This window comes from Neophocaena asiaeorientalis, unplaced genomic scaffold (genome assembly GCF_003031525.2).
Source record: "Neophocaena asiaeorientalis asiaeorientalis breed wild unplaced genomic scaffold, Neophocaena_asiaeorientalis_V1.1 scaffold54, whole genome shotgun sequence".
Taxonomy (NCBI): Eukaryota; Metazoa; Chordata; class Mammalia; order Artiodactyla; family Phocoenidae; genus Neophocaena; species Neophocaena asiaeorientalis.
The window spans coordinates 377589-390906 of NW_020174938.1; the positions used below are offsets into that span (position 1 = coordinate 377589).

The following is a 13318-nucleotide window of genomic DNA, read 5'->3' on the forward strand; positions in this document are numbered from 1 at the left end:
AAGGTTATAAGTAATTCCTAACTAGGGACTTTGTAGTCATGCAGATTTTTGATATAGGAGTTGTGGCTATTAGAAAGCCTAAAAGGTAAGCAGGGTTAAATCCTTCTGAAGGGTAATGCTGGGATTGAGATGTATCAGAGGATCTGGGCTTTGCCAACAAACCAGCTGCAGGGGGGGAAGAGGAGGTGCAGCAGAAGAGAGAATGAAATGTAGAACTTGGAAGCAGCTGAACTGCATTAGTCATCGCTGAGAAAATCTGAGCCTATAAGGAGGATTTGTGCCAGGACAGTATACTAAAAATACTCATCCTTTTTACAAATAAGTGAAGGGAAATTTAACGGAAAGGCTGAGAGCTGAAACTATGGAAAAAAGAATTTTTTGAAAACCATTCTTCTTTACCTTTTAATAAACTCATGTTCTAAATTAAGTCACAAAATTTTTAAACTTTAGGAAAGCCAGTGCTTTTGCACAACCCTAAGCTGTTCCTCCAGAAATAAAGCTACCTGTCAGAAAACTTTAGAAGTGTGAGTTCCAGAAGTATGACACTTCACTTTATCCTTTTACCCTTCCACTATATATTCAATACATACAAATGTGAAGCCCCTTTAAAATTAGAAATTTCAATGTTATGTAAGATTGATTTTTCTACAGTTTAGAAACCAGTGTTTTGGTTTTACAAACTAATTGTTTTGTTTTTGTACTTTTGAAATCCTCTGTGAAAGATGATGAAATGCTAAAATCCACAAAACTCCTAAATTCTTTACTTTTCTAAGGAAGAAGGAATATGAAATGAAAGGGAGCACATCAACCACAGTGAAACTTGCCACTGGAATCAGGGAACATTAAAAACAAAACAGCCTTGTTACAAGCCAGGAGGTAAAACACCCCTGTTGTGAAAAGTGTATCTATATGGAAATTTAGAAATGGGAAGGTGCATCCCACATCCCACAGAGCATATGGGTGAAGATAAAGCAAAGAAGAACAGGAGTGATTTTCTTGCAGTGGTATACAGTAGTCATGGATTCATTTGTAGAAGGGAAAGAATCAGGACAGTGTAAAGATGAGGGGACCGTCTGAAGTCATTCAGCTAAAAAGCACAGTGTCTCACAAGTTCTTGTTGCCTGCAAGAACTACTCCTTCAGTGTGATTTTTGCCTCCAACAATCAACTGGTAAAGCAGAAGCGACTGGAATGTTGGAAGAAAGAGTAGAAAGACCTGGCAAAAACCACCATGTATTCTAGACTTCATAAGAATGCAGATTTCAAAAAGTAAAGAGGGGAAAAACAGCAGCATAAATCCATCTTATGTACCTATCTTTTAACATTTAATTCAGAGTCTCCTGTACGGTCATATTAGTTTTTCATGTACCTCGCTTCTCTCCTACAAAGAACCCATTGGTAATTCTATGCAGTGCATTTCTGAAAGCTTTTCCAAACTCCATCCCTCCTTGTGCCATTACAAGTGTCTTAAAATCACCTCAAATCTTTCAGCATTCTACTTACCATAATATTCTCTAGTCAAATCTATTTGTTTCAATTCTGACTTACTCTGACGAAATACTTCATATCATTAAATATAATTACTCTTACCAAGTCCAATACCTACGTATTTCATTTACTCTCTTATCACTCAAGAAAAAAAACTATCCCAAAGATTTCAAATCCGGGCTTCCCTGGTGGCGCAGTGGTTGAGAGTCCACCTGCCGATGCAGGGCACACGGGTTCGTGCTCCGGTCCGGGAAGATCCCACATGCCGCAGAGCGGCTAGGCCCGTAAGCCATGGCCGCTGAGCCTGCGCATCCAGAGCCTGTGCTCCGCAGCGGGAGAGGCCACAACAGTGAGAGGCCCGCGTACCGCAAAAAAAAAAAAAAAAAAGATTTCAAATCCTCTTTCAGAAATTAAAGCTACTCTAACCAAGAATTTCTGAAGCTATTAAAATATATCATTTTCAACCTAACAAATTGGTCAATAATAAAGGCAAGCAGTATTCAAAGATATGTAAGGGTACAGAGAGAAGAGCCCACAGAAGTATAGAATATAGAATAGTCTTTCTGGAGAGCTATCTGGCAACACATTATTAGCCTCAGCATTTATACTTTTGTACCTACTAACTGCACTTCTAGGAGTCTATTCTTAAGAAAATAAGTCAGATGAAAACAAAGATTTGTATAAGGTATGTTCATCAAAATGTTATAATATTATAACAAAATTATAATAGCGAAAACAAAAGAAAAAACCCTAGCATCCAGAGGTATATTTGCATTATAGCCCTTAAATATGTTAAAGCATAATTTACTAATATGTTTGTGGTGTGTTAGGGGAAAAACACACTTACATGCAGACATTAAAAAAAAAAGGAAAAAAACCCACCAAAATGTTAATACTGGTTGTCTCTGAGTGGTGGAATTATGGTAACGGTAGCTTAAAATACTTTTTAGTGTCTTCTTTAAAAAGCAAATATATTATTTGCATAATCATAAAAGTAAATATTTAAAATTATATCTGAAATTGAGACTTTGTTGTTCTTTCACAAACGAATTCTTAGATCTGTCCTTAACCACCAACATAAAACAGGTGTCTCTTCAATCCCAAATATTTTAGGCACTTCTGCAAATCTTCCCTGTTTATCACTTTTCTTGAGTCTGCCTGGCTTTGACTCATCTTTAGATGTTTTCTGACTATCTAACACAATTCTGATCCTTTCAGTACACATCCTTTTTCCCCCCCCATAAATGTTACCTATTAAGGAGACAAGTGAAAAACAAACAAACAAACCCTACTTGGAGGGGTAAAATTTTGACAGTAAGCCACTTCTGCCATCATTATCAATATCACCATCATTATTGCCATTATTCTTAAAGAAAAAGTATTTTAATCCTTTAAACCAATATTACTCAGATGATATTCCAAAGGTCATGTTCCTCAATTTTGTCCTATTTTCACTGTTTCTGTATTTGCTTTTTATAATCACTGTTCATCTAGCTTAACAAAGTTGTTCTATTTAATCCAATTTATATCCACGAGTTGAAAGACCCCAAACGTTCAGGTTGCAATGAAATTGGAGATCCGCAACAGCCACAGCCAAATTATTTTAACAGCATGGAAATTAAATATTTTCAGATTGCAGGGCTCCAGGGGTCATCTGAGAAGCACGTAATTTAAACATGCATTTTTCTTTGAGACCCTCTGTCCTCACACCCTACTCTAACTGTAAAAAGAGTCAGTTATTACTACTGGAGCCTGAGGTCCTTAAGCTTTATAATAGTAGAGTTTGTCCTTGCTTGGGTTATGTGTTTAATCGGTAGCAGCAACAATGTAAAATACAGTATGTCAGCATTTACTACAGATTCCCTTTTAGTAAATCAAGAACAAATACATCAATGCAAATAATTGTTCTCATCTACTGACTCTACAAAACTATTAAGGAGGGGGAAGGAGGAAAGAGATGATATTTTTAAAGGAAGACTTGAGACTCTCCGTGAGTATAAGGGGAAGGAGGAGGGGGAGGAGCAGCTAGAAATTATATTCAATAGAATATTAAATGATTTTGCCTGTCTGACCCCTCTTCCTATAAGCTGTCAGAGAGCAGGAACTGTACCTTTTTGCATTTCTCAGAAACATGTAAAGCACAGATATTCAACAAGTATTTACTGAGTGAATGATTCTTAGAATATACTTGTTTGATGCAAGTATAAATTTTATGGAATAAAATTTCTGCAAAAATCCTAAGCTAAGTTGGATCTTATGGAATAAAATTCATTAAAATATTTCAAAGCATGATAAATATCCTAAAGAGCTACAAAACAACCTCTTCCTTAAACTGCCAACTAAAGAGAGCTTTCCTGACTAAGTTCCCAATGCGATGCGCTCTTCCAGTTAATGATTACTCAGAGCCACAAGGCTCTCGGTATGGTGGACAGCTGACTGAGAATGTAGGAAGACTGGAAGCATTCATTTTCTTAACTGTCAAAGTTAAGAAACCGGTCCCCTAATATACACCATAACTTGCTTTTCTTCTAGTGAATTGAAAAATAACTATGAAAAAAGAAATGTTAGCTGAAGGTGTGTTCCAATGACATATTCTTTGTCAGAGCAGTCATTCATGATGATAGGAATACAGGAGGTGGAGAAACAAATTCCAGGATGTTTGATGAAGGTTCCGGTTTAAAAGTATCATATTATCAACTCAAATGTGCAAGATGTGCTAGAAAAGACAAAATATGTATATGGAGATTTGTGAAGAAGAAGTCTTCCTTGAAATATTTCATTATAAATTTTTATCTTTTAAACAAAAGCATGAAAGTATAGTTAAGCTTTCTTTTGGTAATTTGAACACACCAAGTATATTCTTGCCTTAGAGCCTGTAGGCTGTTCCTTGTCTTACATGTCCCCCATCTCCTCCAAATAACCCCAAAATCTGTTCCTTCACATATTCCAGATTAAATTTCACCTCCTTGGAGAAGACTTCTTTGCCAACCTAAAGCAGCCATCCAATCACTCTTATCACATCACCCTGTTCTAAGTCTCTGCATAACACATCACTATCTGATATATTTCCCTTGCTTTTTTTTTTTTTTTTTTTTGGTAATGCGCAGGCTCAGTGGCCATGGCTCACGGGCCTAGCCGCTCCGCGGCATGTGGGATCTTCCCGGACCGGGGCACGAACCGGTGTCCCCTGCATTGGCGGGCAGACTCTCAACCACTGCGCCACCAGGGAAGCCCTCCTTGCTTATTTTTAATTGCCTTGCTCCACCAAAAAAAAAAAGTTCTGTAAGAACAGAGATATTCATTTTTCCACCATTCTATCAGTAATATAAGCACAAAGTAGGTATTTAAACATTTGTATTTGTTTAACAAAGCAATTTTCCTTAATTATATGTATTCACAGAGGGAAGGGTAATATGAAACTTTTTTAAGATAAGGTAAATTTTAATGCTTATATAAGGCTTTTAAATATGATTTGTATGTAAAGGGTATTTCATATGAGTGAATGATGATTAGTGAAGGTGCCACATTCCAAAGTTGTTTCCAAAAGCGTTTAAAAGGTGTTTAACCCTGTGGTATTTCCCACTCCACAGCTGTGTTAGTGTTACTATGGCCTTTCATACTGATGAAAAACAACACCCTAAGCAGATGTGCCAGACTATAAATTCTGCAAGCATGGACAAAGCTTTCTCTTGTAGTCCCTATAATGCCTAAGACACATATGAGCAAAATAAATACTAGCCAATTGGTTTTTCTCACAGGGTGGAAAAAGTAAAAGTAATTTCTATAACATGGGTCTTCATTAAGTACTCAATTAACTTGCCAGAATAAAAACCTGAAATTATAAAGTACTGATTTAAACTTGTTTTAGATGAGGCCCCCTGGGTCAGATCAAATGACCCACTGAATTAAGACCCTTGTCTGACCTTGGTGCAAAAGTGCAGTTTAGAGAAGAGGTTAATGACTGTTCCAATAGCCTTCAAAATTTAGTCATGTAACTCAAACACTCCTGTCTCCCAAAAATTATCACGGGTCTAGAACTAATACGCTTACATTTAAAGCTATGCCACTCCATAAAAAACAAAGAGATCCAAGTTGTACATCCCTTCACTAGTCCAAAATTACCTTTCATGCTATAGGCCCTAATATTTTGGAATTTGGTGAGGCACTCTCAATTTCCACTAAGACAACCTTCAGGACTTTAGAACCCACTGTTTCCCCTTTGTCTGAGCCTTTCCATAGTAACTTCCTTAGACTGCACTGTTCAAAATAATCTACACCAAGTCAACATTAACAGCTTTGGCTGTCAGATCATTTAATACCGATCCTAAGTATTTCAAGTACATATCTATTTGCACATCACAGCTCTCTGAACAAGCTGCCAATGGAACCAGGATATCATGATATAGAGAGGTGTAGTTTAAAGATGTTGACAAAGCAATTAAACTTTAACACTTATCAACAATCAGTCATTACCATCCGATAGTGAAGAGCCAGTGCAACAGAGCCTGGGCAACTTTGCTGAAGTTGCCCAAGGGAACCTAGATAAACTTTAGAGATGCTCTGTGTAGGGAATGCTTATTCTTCCACTTATAGATTAAGGCATTAAAAGGAGGAAGGGGCCACTATATAAGAATATACTTATTAGAACTGAAGAATGCATTAGAAATTCCCAGGAAGAACAGGTTAACATCTGTTTTATGTACTTCCTCATAATGACCTAATTTTTTAAACTGACAAGTTAAATAGTGTAGTTTAAATGCTGGGGCAGGTTCTAAACAAGGTTAAAATCAGTGTTTTAGAGCAAGTGAGTCTAACACAGCCTAAAGAGTTCCTTCCCCTTTCCAAATCTTTTGAAATTCCACTTTGCTCTACCACCACCGGCTCTAGAGCACAGGACAACCTGGGTGTGAAGGCTGGCTCTGCCCCACCTTGCGTGTGCCCCTTTAAGTAAACTTTAATGTCCTCATCTGTAAAAGAAGCACGATATTCCCTGCCAGAAGGAGTTGTTATGAGGATACTCCATGTAAAGTGCTTAGCACAGTGCCTGGGTTTTAAAAGCACTCAAATATTAGCTATGATTACCAACAGCGTCAGACTCCAACAGCTGGTCCTTAAACTAATACTCTGGCACGAGACATATCTAATATTGTTTCCTCCTTAGTTATGTTGCACTAATCCTGCTGTACGCCACAGTTTTTTTCCCTGCATGTCTGCTTAACTTCCTCATCACAGCTCACAAATGTTTTATTATCCTACTAACCTAGATAAAGAGTGTTTTTACCACAGTTTAACTTCAGTCTTGGCAGGAAGCCACTATGAAAAGCACAACTGAAGTTCATCATAACCTTCTTCACTAAATGCCAATAGTACCTACACTTACATAGTTTCCAAAGATTAATGAACCTTTAAATTAACTGCTATTTTAAATGAAAATTTAATTATTTAAAGAAAATGGCTCCTGCATTTCAAATATTTTGTTTCATTAGCAATTCCAGTCCCTGAGCTTGAATAGCCTAGAACTCACCTGACAGTACACAGACTCTTCTCCAAAATCAAACTGTTATGCCCATAAAAATCACAAGGAACTGTAAAGGCTACAAAGCTAAGTCTATACCTAAGAATCTTCTTATCTAATAGTGTTTCTCATCTGGAGAGCCCTGGAAACTCTTTTAGCTTTTAAAAAGGCTTGTTAAGTCAAACTAAAGTATAAGAAACACTGCTCTAATTGGAAAAGAAGAAATCATGGAAACATCAATGACATGTGGGTGATTCTGAACAGTACTATCGGCCCTACCAGTCAGGATTCTTTCCATCACACCATAAATATCCTGAAAGACTCTATGGCAATACATGTGTGTAGTAAATGCCTTATTATATGTAATTATCCTTTTATGCTAGAGCAGTCAGGATATGAAAAGTTTCCTCCTTTGTTGGGGGAGGGGGGAATGTGTTGTAAGAAGGAAAGGATTCCTCCTAATTTAGGTATGTTTGTAGGAAAGAGTTGAATGGGGACATACAAAAGTATGGGAAGTGGGAATGTTCAAGAAGTGTCCTGGGGACTGGGGACAGGGAAGTGTGTCCAGGACAGCAAGTGTTTAAGAACATGGTCAATGGTGAGGAAGGAAAGGTGACTAAGGACTTTAATTGCAATACCAAGAGGAGGTTGAACCTTAATCTACTGCTGAAGCTTTTGGGGTGTGGGCGGGTGTTTATTTTTTAAATGAAATAAAGTGATGTGAGGGAAGAAATGCTTAATAAGATTTATCCGGGTGCAAGGTCCAGATGAACTAGAGGGTGGAGAGACTGACAGGAGTAACACAGGTTATTACAAAAGTCCTTGGCGAGATAAGGACCTGAAGTAAGATGAAGGGGCTATAAACAGCCCTTTCTTTGAGGGCGTGTCCAAAAAATGTGTAAGCCACCCTTTACTGAAAGTGAACTAACTCATCGCTTTCAAGATCTTATGACATCCGAGTCATATTTAACCAAGGTTTATAATCTCAGGCTACCCATCCCCAGGACCAAACAAACAGACTAATTTTCTGGTTACAGGATTATTTGGCTTCTCAAATTGAAACCGTTCCATTTTCTGGGCTGGTAACCAGTCAACCAGTTCCCCATACACAAAAAGCTCTAAGGCAAAATCCCTCACCCCTGAGTCGGTAGCGTCCCCGCACTTCTGCACCGTTTGCTCGCACGCCTCGGAGCTGCCACTGGAGCTGCCAGGGCTCCGGGCCCCGACAAAGAAAGCAGAGCCCGACCCTTTGGGGAATATCCTATTTCGAGCCTGGTGTCCTGAAAGAATCTGCAATGAGAGCTCTCCGTCCAGCAGACTGCTCCGGGGAGGGGGGAGGCCGGGGGGCCTCTCAGCGCCGGCCCCTGGCACAGAGCTCGTCGGCGGGGGCACCGGGCCCGAGCGCGGAGACCGCAAGAAGCCCCCGAGGGCTTCCTCTCACCGCCATCTACGCCCGGAGCCTTCGTCCCGGCCAGTGAGGGACCTAACGAAGAGGCCCCCGGGGCCGGCCCGGGCCCCCTCCTCTCGCGCCTCCGCCACAGGGTCCCCTGGCTCCCTCAGCGCCAGCCCCGGCCCAGCCTGGGTCCCCGCTGGGCCCCACAGGCGCTTCAGCCGAGGCCTCCTTCGGGCCGCACCGCCGGCCCCCCGCCCTCTCCCGCCCGCCGGCCACGCTCACCCAGAAGATGAGGTTGAGAAACACCAGCACGGTCTTGGAGGAGGTGATGCCGCACTGGCCCATGGTGCCGGCGGTCGGCTGAGGCCCTGCTCGGCGAGCGGGACGCGCTCACCGAGCGAGGCGTCAATGGCGACGGCGCCTTCCCTGTGGGAACTGCACGGCCTGCGAAGCGTTCACCGCAGCCCCCGGAGCCGTCGCCCACCCCTAGCCCAGCAAGCACCTCGCTCCTCCGCGCAGCCGCCGCAGTCTCCGCCAGGCCACCGCGCCACACCCCGGCAACCGAGTCCCGCTCCCGGACAGGCAGATTCAGCCAATCACTCCCGTGGTTCTACAGCGAAGCCACGCCTCTTAAAGGAGACGAAAGCTCAGTGTCCTTCTTGGCCTCTGGCCGCCCTTGGATGCAGACGGCTCCTTAGGGAAGTTTCAGAGGACCAAACCCAGTCCCCTCCTATTGAGCTGCGTTTACTATGCCAGGCTTACAGGTGATTCAGAGTCCGAAGAACGCTGTCTTTCTACCTAGCCCGTTCTCCCCGAAGGAGGTCGGTCCTGACAAAGTAACACCTAAGCATTGTCTGGGAGAAGAGCAGTAAACATCAACAAATATTTATGGAGAACTTATTGTGCCAAGCGCTAGACTAGCTCTCAGAAGAGTCATTGGAAAGGAGAAAAGGCTGGTGAGGGGTTGGCAATGAGGAGACATTTTCGTGTAGATGTGTGTTGGGAGCAAGGTAACACATGAAGTCTATTCCTGGGTAGGGCATTTTGGAACAAGACTTAGAAAGATTACAGAAACATCTTTTCACATTGCAGCATTTCACACTCTTCCCCCAATCTTGCATCGATCATAGTAATGAATAGTTACTGAGAGCTTACCCCATGCCAGACATTTTATGGCCATTTGCTCAATTAACCTCCATCACAACCTTAGGTGAAGGTATTATGGTTATCAGCTTCATTTTACTGGTGGAGGAATTGAGGCTTAGAAAGATTAACAAACTTACCCAGAGCCACACAGAGACTAGGTGGTCTAGGGCAGAAAACCACATTCTTAGCCACACACGAAACTGCCTGTTTACTGTCTTACCTGCCATTACAACCCTGCACTCCCTCCTCAGTTGGCCCTTAAAGATGCCCATTTGCTCGTCCTTAATCATCTCATTCTCCTGAAATCTCCCTGGCTAGCACCTTTCCCAGGTACTCTCACCAATACCTTTTCATCTCAGCCTCCTATTGATTTGTACCAAGCAGCAGCAGCAGCCAGTTATTCACTCATTAATAAGCACCACCTCTGTGCCTCACTGTTCTAGGTAGTGGGCATTTCACAGTGAGCAAGACAAATCCTTGCCCCCATGGAGCTCACATTCTGTTAAAGGAGGTGGACCTCAAACAAATAGGCAGGTTAGGTTTATGACATGATATTGAGTAGTGATAGAAAATAATTCAGAGGAAGGGGATAGAGAGTGATGAGGGAAGTTCTCCGAACAGAAGATGTTGGAGGAGAACCAACTAAAGTGAGTGAGCAGGCCATGTGAATATTTAGAGGAAGAATAGCCCAAAGGTGGGAATAGCAAGTACAAGGGCCCTGAGCAGGAACATGACCCGTAGGAAAAAGAACATTAAAGAGCCTGATGTGCAGGAGGTCAGTGGGGAGCAGAGAATGAAGTGAGCAAGGCCAGATCACCAAGGGCCTACTAAGCCATATGCAGCGGAAAGATACTGCAAGGCTTTGAGCAGGCCAGTAACAACATCTAAGTTTTTTTTTTTTTGGTTGCATTGGGTCTTTGTTGTGGCACGCGGGCTTTCTCCAGTTGTGGCGAGCAGGGGCTACTCTTCATTGCGGTGTGTGGGCTTCTCATTATGCTGGCTTCTCCTGTCATGGATCACGGGCTTTAGGAGCATGGGCTTCAGTAGTTGTGGCTTGCAGGCTCTAGCGTGCAGGCTCAGTAGTTGTGGCGCAAGGGCTTAGTTGCTCCGCGGCATGTGGGATCTTCCTGGACCAGGGCTCGAACCTGTGTCCCCTGCATTGGCAGGTGGATTCTTTTTTTAATTTTTAGTTTTAGTTTCTGCTTTATAACAAAGTGAATCAACTATACGTATACATATATCCCCATATCTCCTCCCTCTTGCGTCTCCCTCCCACCCCTCTAGGTGGACACAAAGCTCCGAGCTGATCTCCCTGTGCTATGCGGCTGCTTCCCACTAGCTATCTATTTTACACTTCATAGCGTATATATGTCCATGCCACTCTCTCCCTTTGTCTCAGCTTACCCTTCCCCTCCCCATGTCCTCAAGTCCATTCTCTACGTCTGCATCTTTATTCCTGTCCTGTCCCTAGGTTCTTCAAAACCTTTTTTTTTTTTTTTTGGATTCCATATATATGTGTTAGCATACAGTATTTGTTTTTCTCAAATAACTCAATTTTCTTTCTTTTTATGGCTGAGTAATGTTCCATTGTATATATGTGCCACATGTTCTTGATCCAGTCATCTGTTGACAGATGCTTAGGTTGCTTCCATGTCCTGGCTCTTGTAAATAGAGCTGCAGTCAACATTGTGGTACATGACTCTTTCTGAATTATGGTTTTCTTAGGGTATATGCCCGGTAGTGGGATTGCTGGATCATATGGTAGTTCTATTTTTAAAGGAACCTCCATACTGTTCTCCATAGTGGCTGTATCAATTTACATTCCCACCAACAGTGCAAGAGGGTTCCCTGTTCTCCACATCCTCTCCAGCATTTATTGTTTGTAGATTCTTGGGTGATGGCCATTTGACCAGTGTGAGGTGATACCTCATTGTATCACCTCAAATGAGGTGATACCTCATTTTGCTTTGAATTTCTCTAATGATTAGTGATGTTGAGCATCCTTTCATGTGTCTGTTGGCAACCTGTATATCTTCTTTGGAGAAATGTCTGTTTAGGTCTTTGCCCATTTTTGGATTGTGTTGTTTGTTTTTTTGATATTGAGCTGCATGAGCTGCTTGTAAATTTTGGAGATTAATCCTTTGTCAGTTGCTTCATTTGCAAATATTTTCTCCCATTCTGAGGGTTGTCTTTTGGTCTTCTTTTTGGTTTCTTTTGCTGTGCAAAAGCTTTTAAGTTTCATTAGGTCCCATTTGTTTATTTTTGTTTTATTTCCATTTCTCTAGGAGGTGGGTCAAAAATGATCTTGCTGTGATTTATGTCATAGAGTGTTCTGCCTATGTTTTTCTCTAAGAGTTTTAGAGTGTTAGGCCTTACATTTAGGTCTTTCATCCATTTTGAGTTTATTTTTGTGTATGGTGTTAGGGAGTGTTCTAATTTCATTCTTTTACATGTAGTTTTCCAGTTTTCCGAGCACCACTTATTGAAGAGGCTGTGTTTTCTCCACTGTATATTCTTGCCTCCTTTATCAAAGATAAGGTGACCAGATGTGTGTGGGTTTATCTCCGGGCTTTCTATCCTGTTCTATTGATCTATGTTTCTGTTTTTGTGCCAGTACCATACTGTCTTGATTACTGTAGATTTATAGTATAGTCTGAAGTCTGGGAGCCTGACTCCTCCAGCTCCGTTTTTCTTTCTCAAGATTGCTTTGGTTATTTGGGGTCTTTTGTGTTTCCATACAAATTGTGAAATTTTTTGTTCTAGTTCTATGAAAAATGCCATTGGTAGTTTGATAGGGATTGCATTGAATCTATAGATTGCTTTGGATAGTATAGTCATTTTCACAATATTGATTCTTCCAATCCAAGAACATGCTATACCTCTCCATCTGTTTTTATCATCTTTAATATTTTCATCAGTGTCTTATAGTTTTCTGCATACAGGTTTTTGGCTCCTTAGGTAAGTTTATTCCTAGGTATTTTATTCTTTTTGTTGCAGTGGTAAATGGGAGTGTTTCCTTAATTTCTCTTTCAGATTTTTCATCATTAGTGCATAGGAATGCAAGAGATTTCTGTGCATTAATTTTGTGTCCTGCTACTTTACCAGATTCATTGATTAGCTCTAGTAGTTTTCTGGTAGCATCTTTAGGATTCTCTATGTATAGTATCATGTCATCTGCAAACAGTGACAGTTTTACTTCTTCTTTTCCAATTTGGATTCCTTTTACTTCTTTTTCATCTCTGATTGCTGTGGCTAAAACTTCCAAAACTATGTTGAATAATAGTGGTGAGAGTGGGCACCTTTGTCTTGTTCCTTATCTTAGTGGAAACGGTTTCAGTTTATCCCCATTGAGATAGATGTTGGCTGTGGGTTTCTCATATATGGCCTTTATTATATGGAGGTACGTTGCCTCTTTGCATACTTTCAGGAGGGTTTTTATCATAAATGGGTGTTGAATTTTGTCGAAAGCTTTTCCTGCATCTATTGAGTTGATCATATGGTTTTTCTCCTTCAATTTGTTAATATGGTTTATCACATTGATTGATTTGCGTATATTGAAGAATCCTTGCATTCCTGGGGTAAAACCCACTTGATCGTGGTGTATGATCCTTTTGATGTGCTGTTGGATTCTGTTTGCTAGTATTTTGTTGAGGATTTTTGCATCTATGTTCATCAGTGATATTGGGCTGTAGTTTTCTTTCTTTGTAACATCTTTGTCTGGTTTTGGTATTAGGGTGATGGTGGCCTCGTAGAATGAGTTGGGGAGTGTTCGTCCCT

The 13318-nt window shown here is 41.1% G+C and overlaps 1 protein-coding gene across 2 annotated transcripts in view; it reads right to left on the minus strand.

The window, feature by feature from the left end:
- The window catches only part of TSPAN3 (tetraspanin 3), a 39812-nt gene extending 30785 nt beyond the window's left edge, over positions 1 to 9027 (minus strand). The window contains exon 1 of one of the 2 annotated variants that reach the window (XM_024761778.1): positions 8678 to 8946. In XM_024761778.1, the coding sequence (XP_024617546.1) occupies positions 8678 to 8740 (63 nt within the window). In that variant the 5' untranslated portion in view covers positions 8741 to 8946. Of the gene's footprint in view, positions 1 to 8677 lie in introns of both variants that reach the window. The other variant, XM_024761779.1, reaches the window with a different exon arrangement.
- Between the last annotated feature and the right edge of the window lie 4291 nt (positions 9028 to 13318).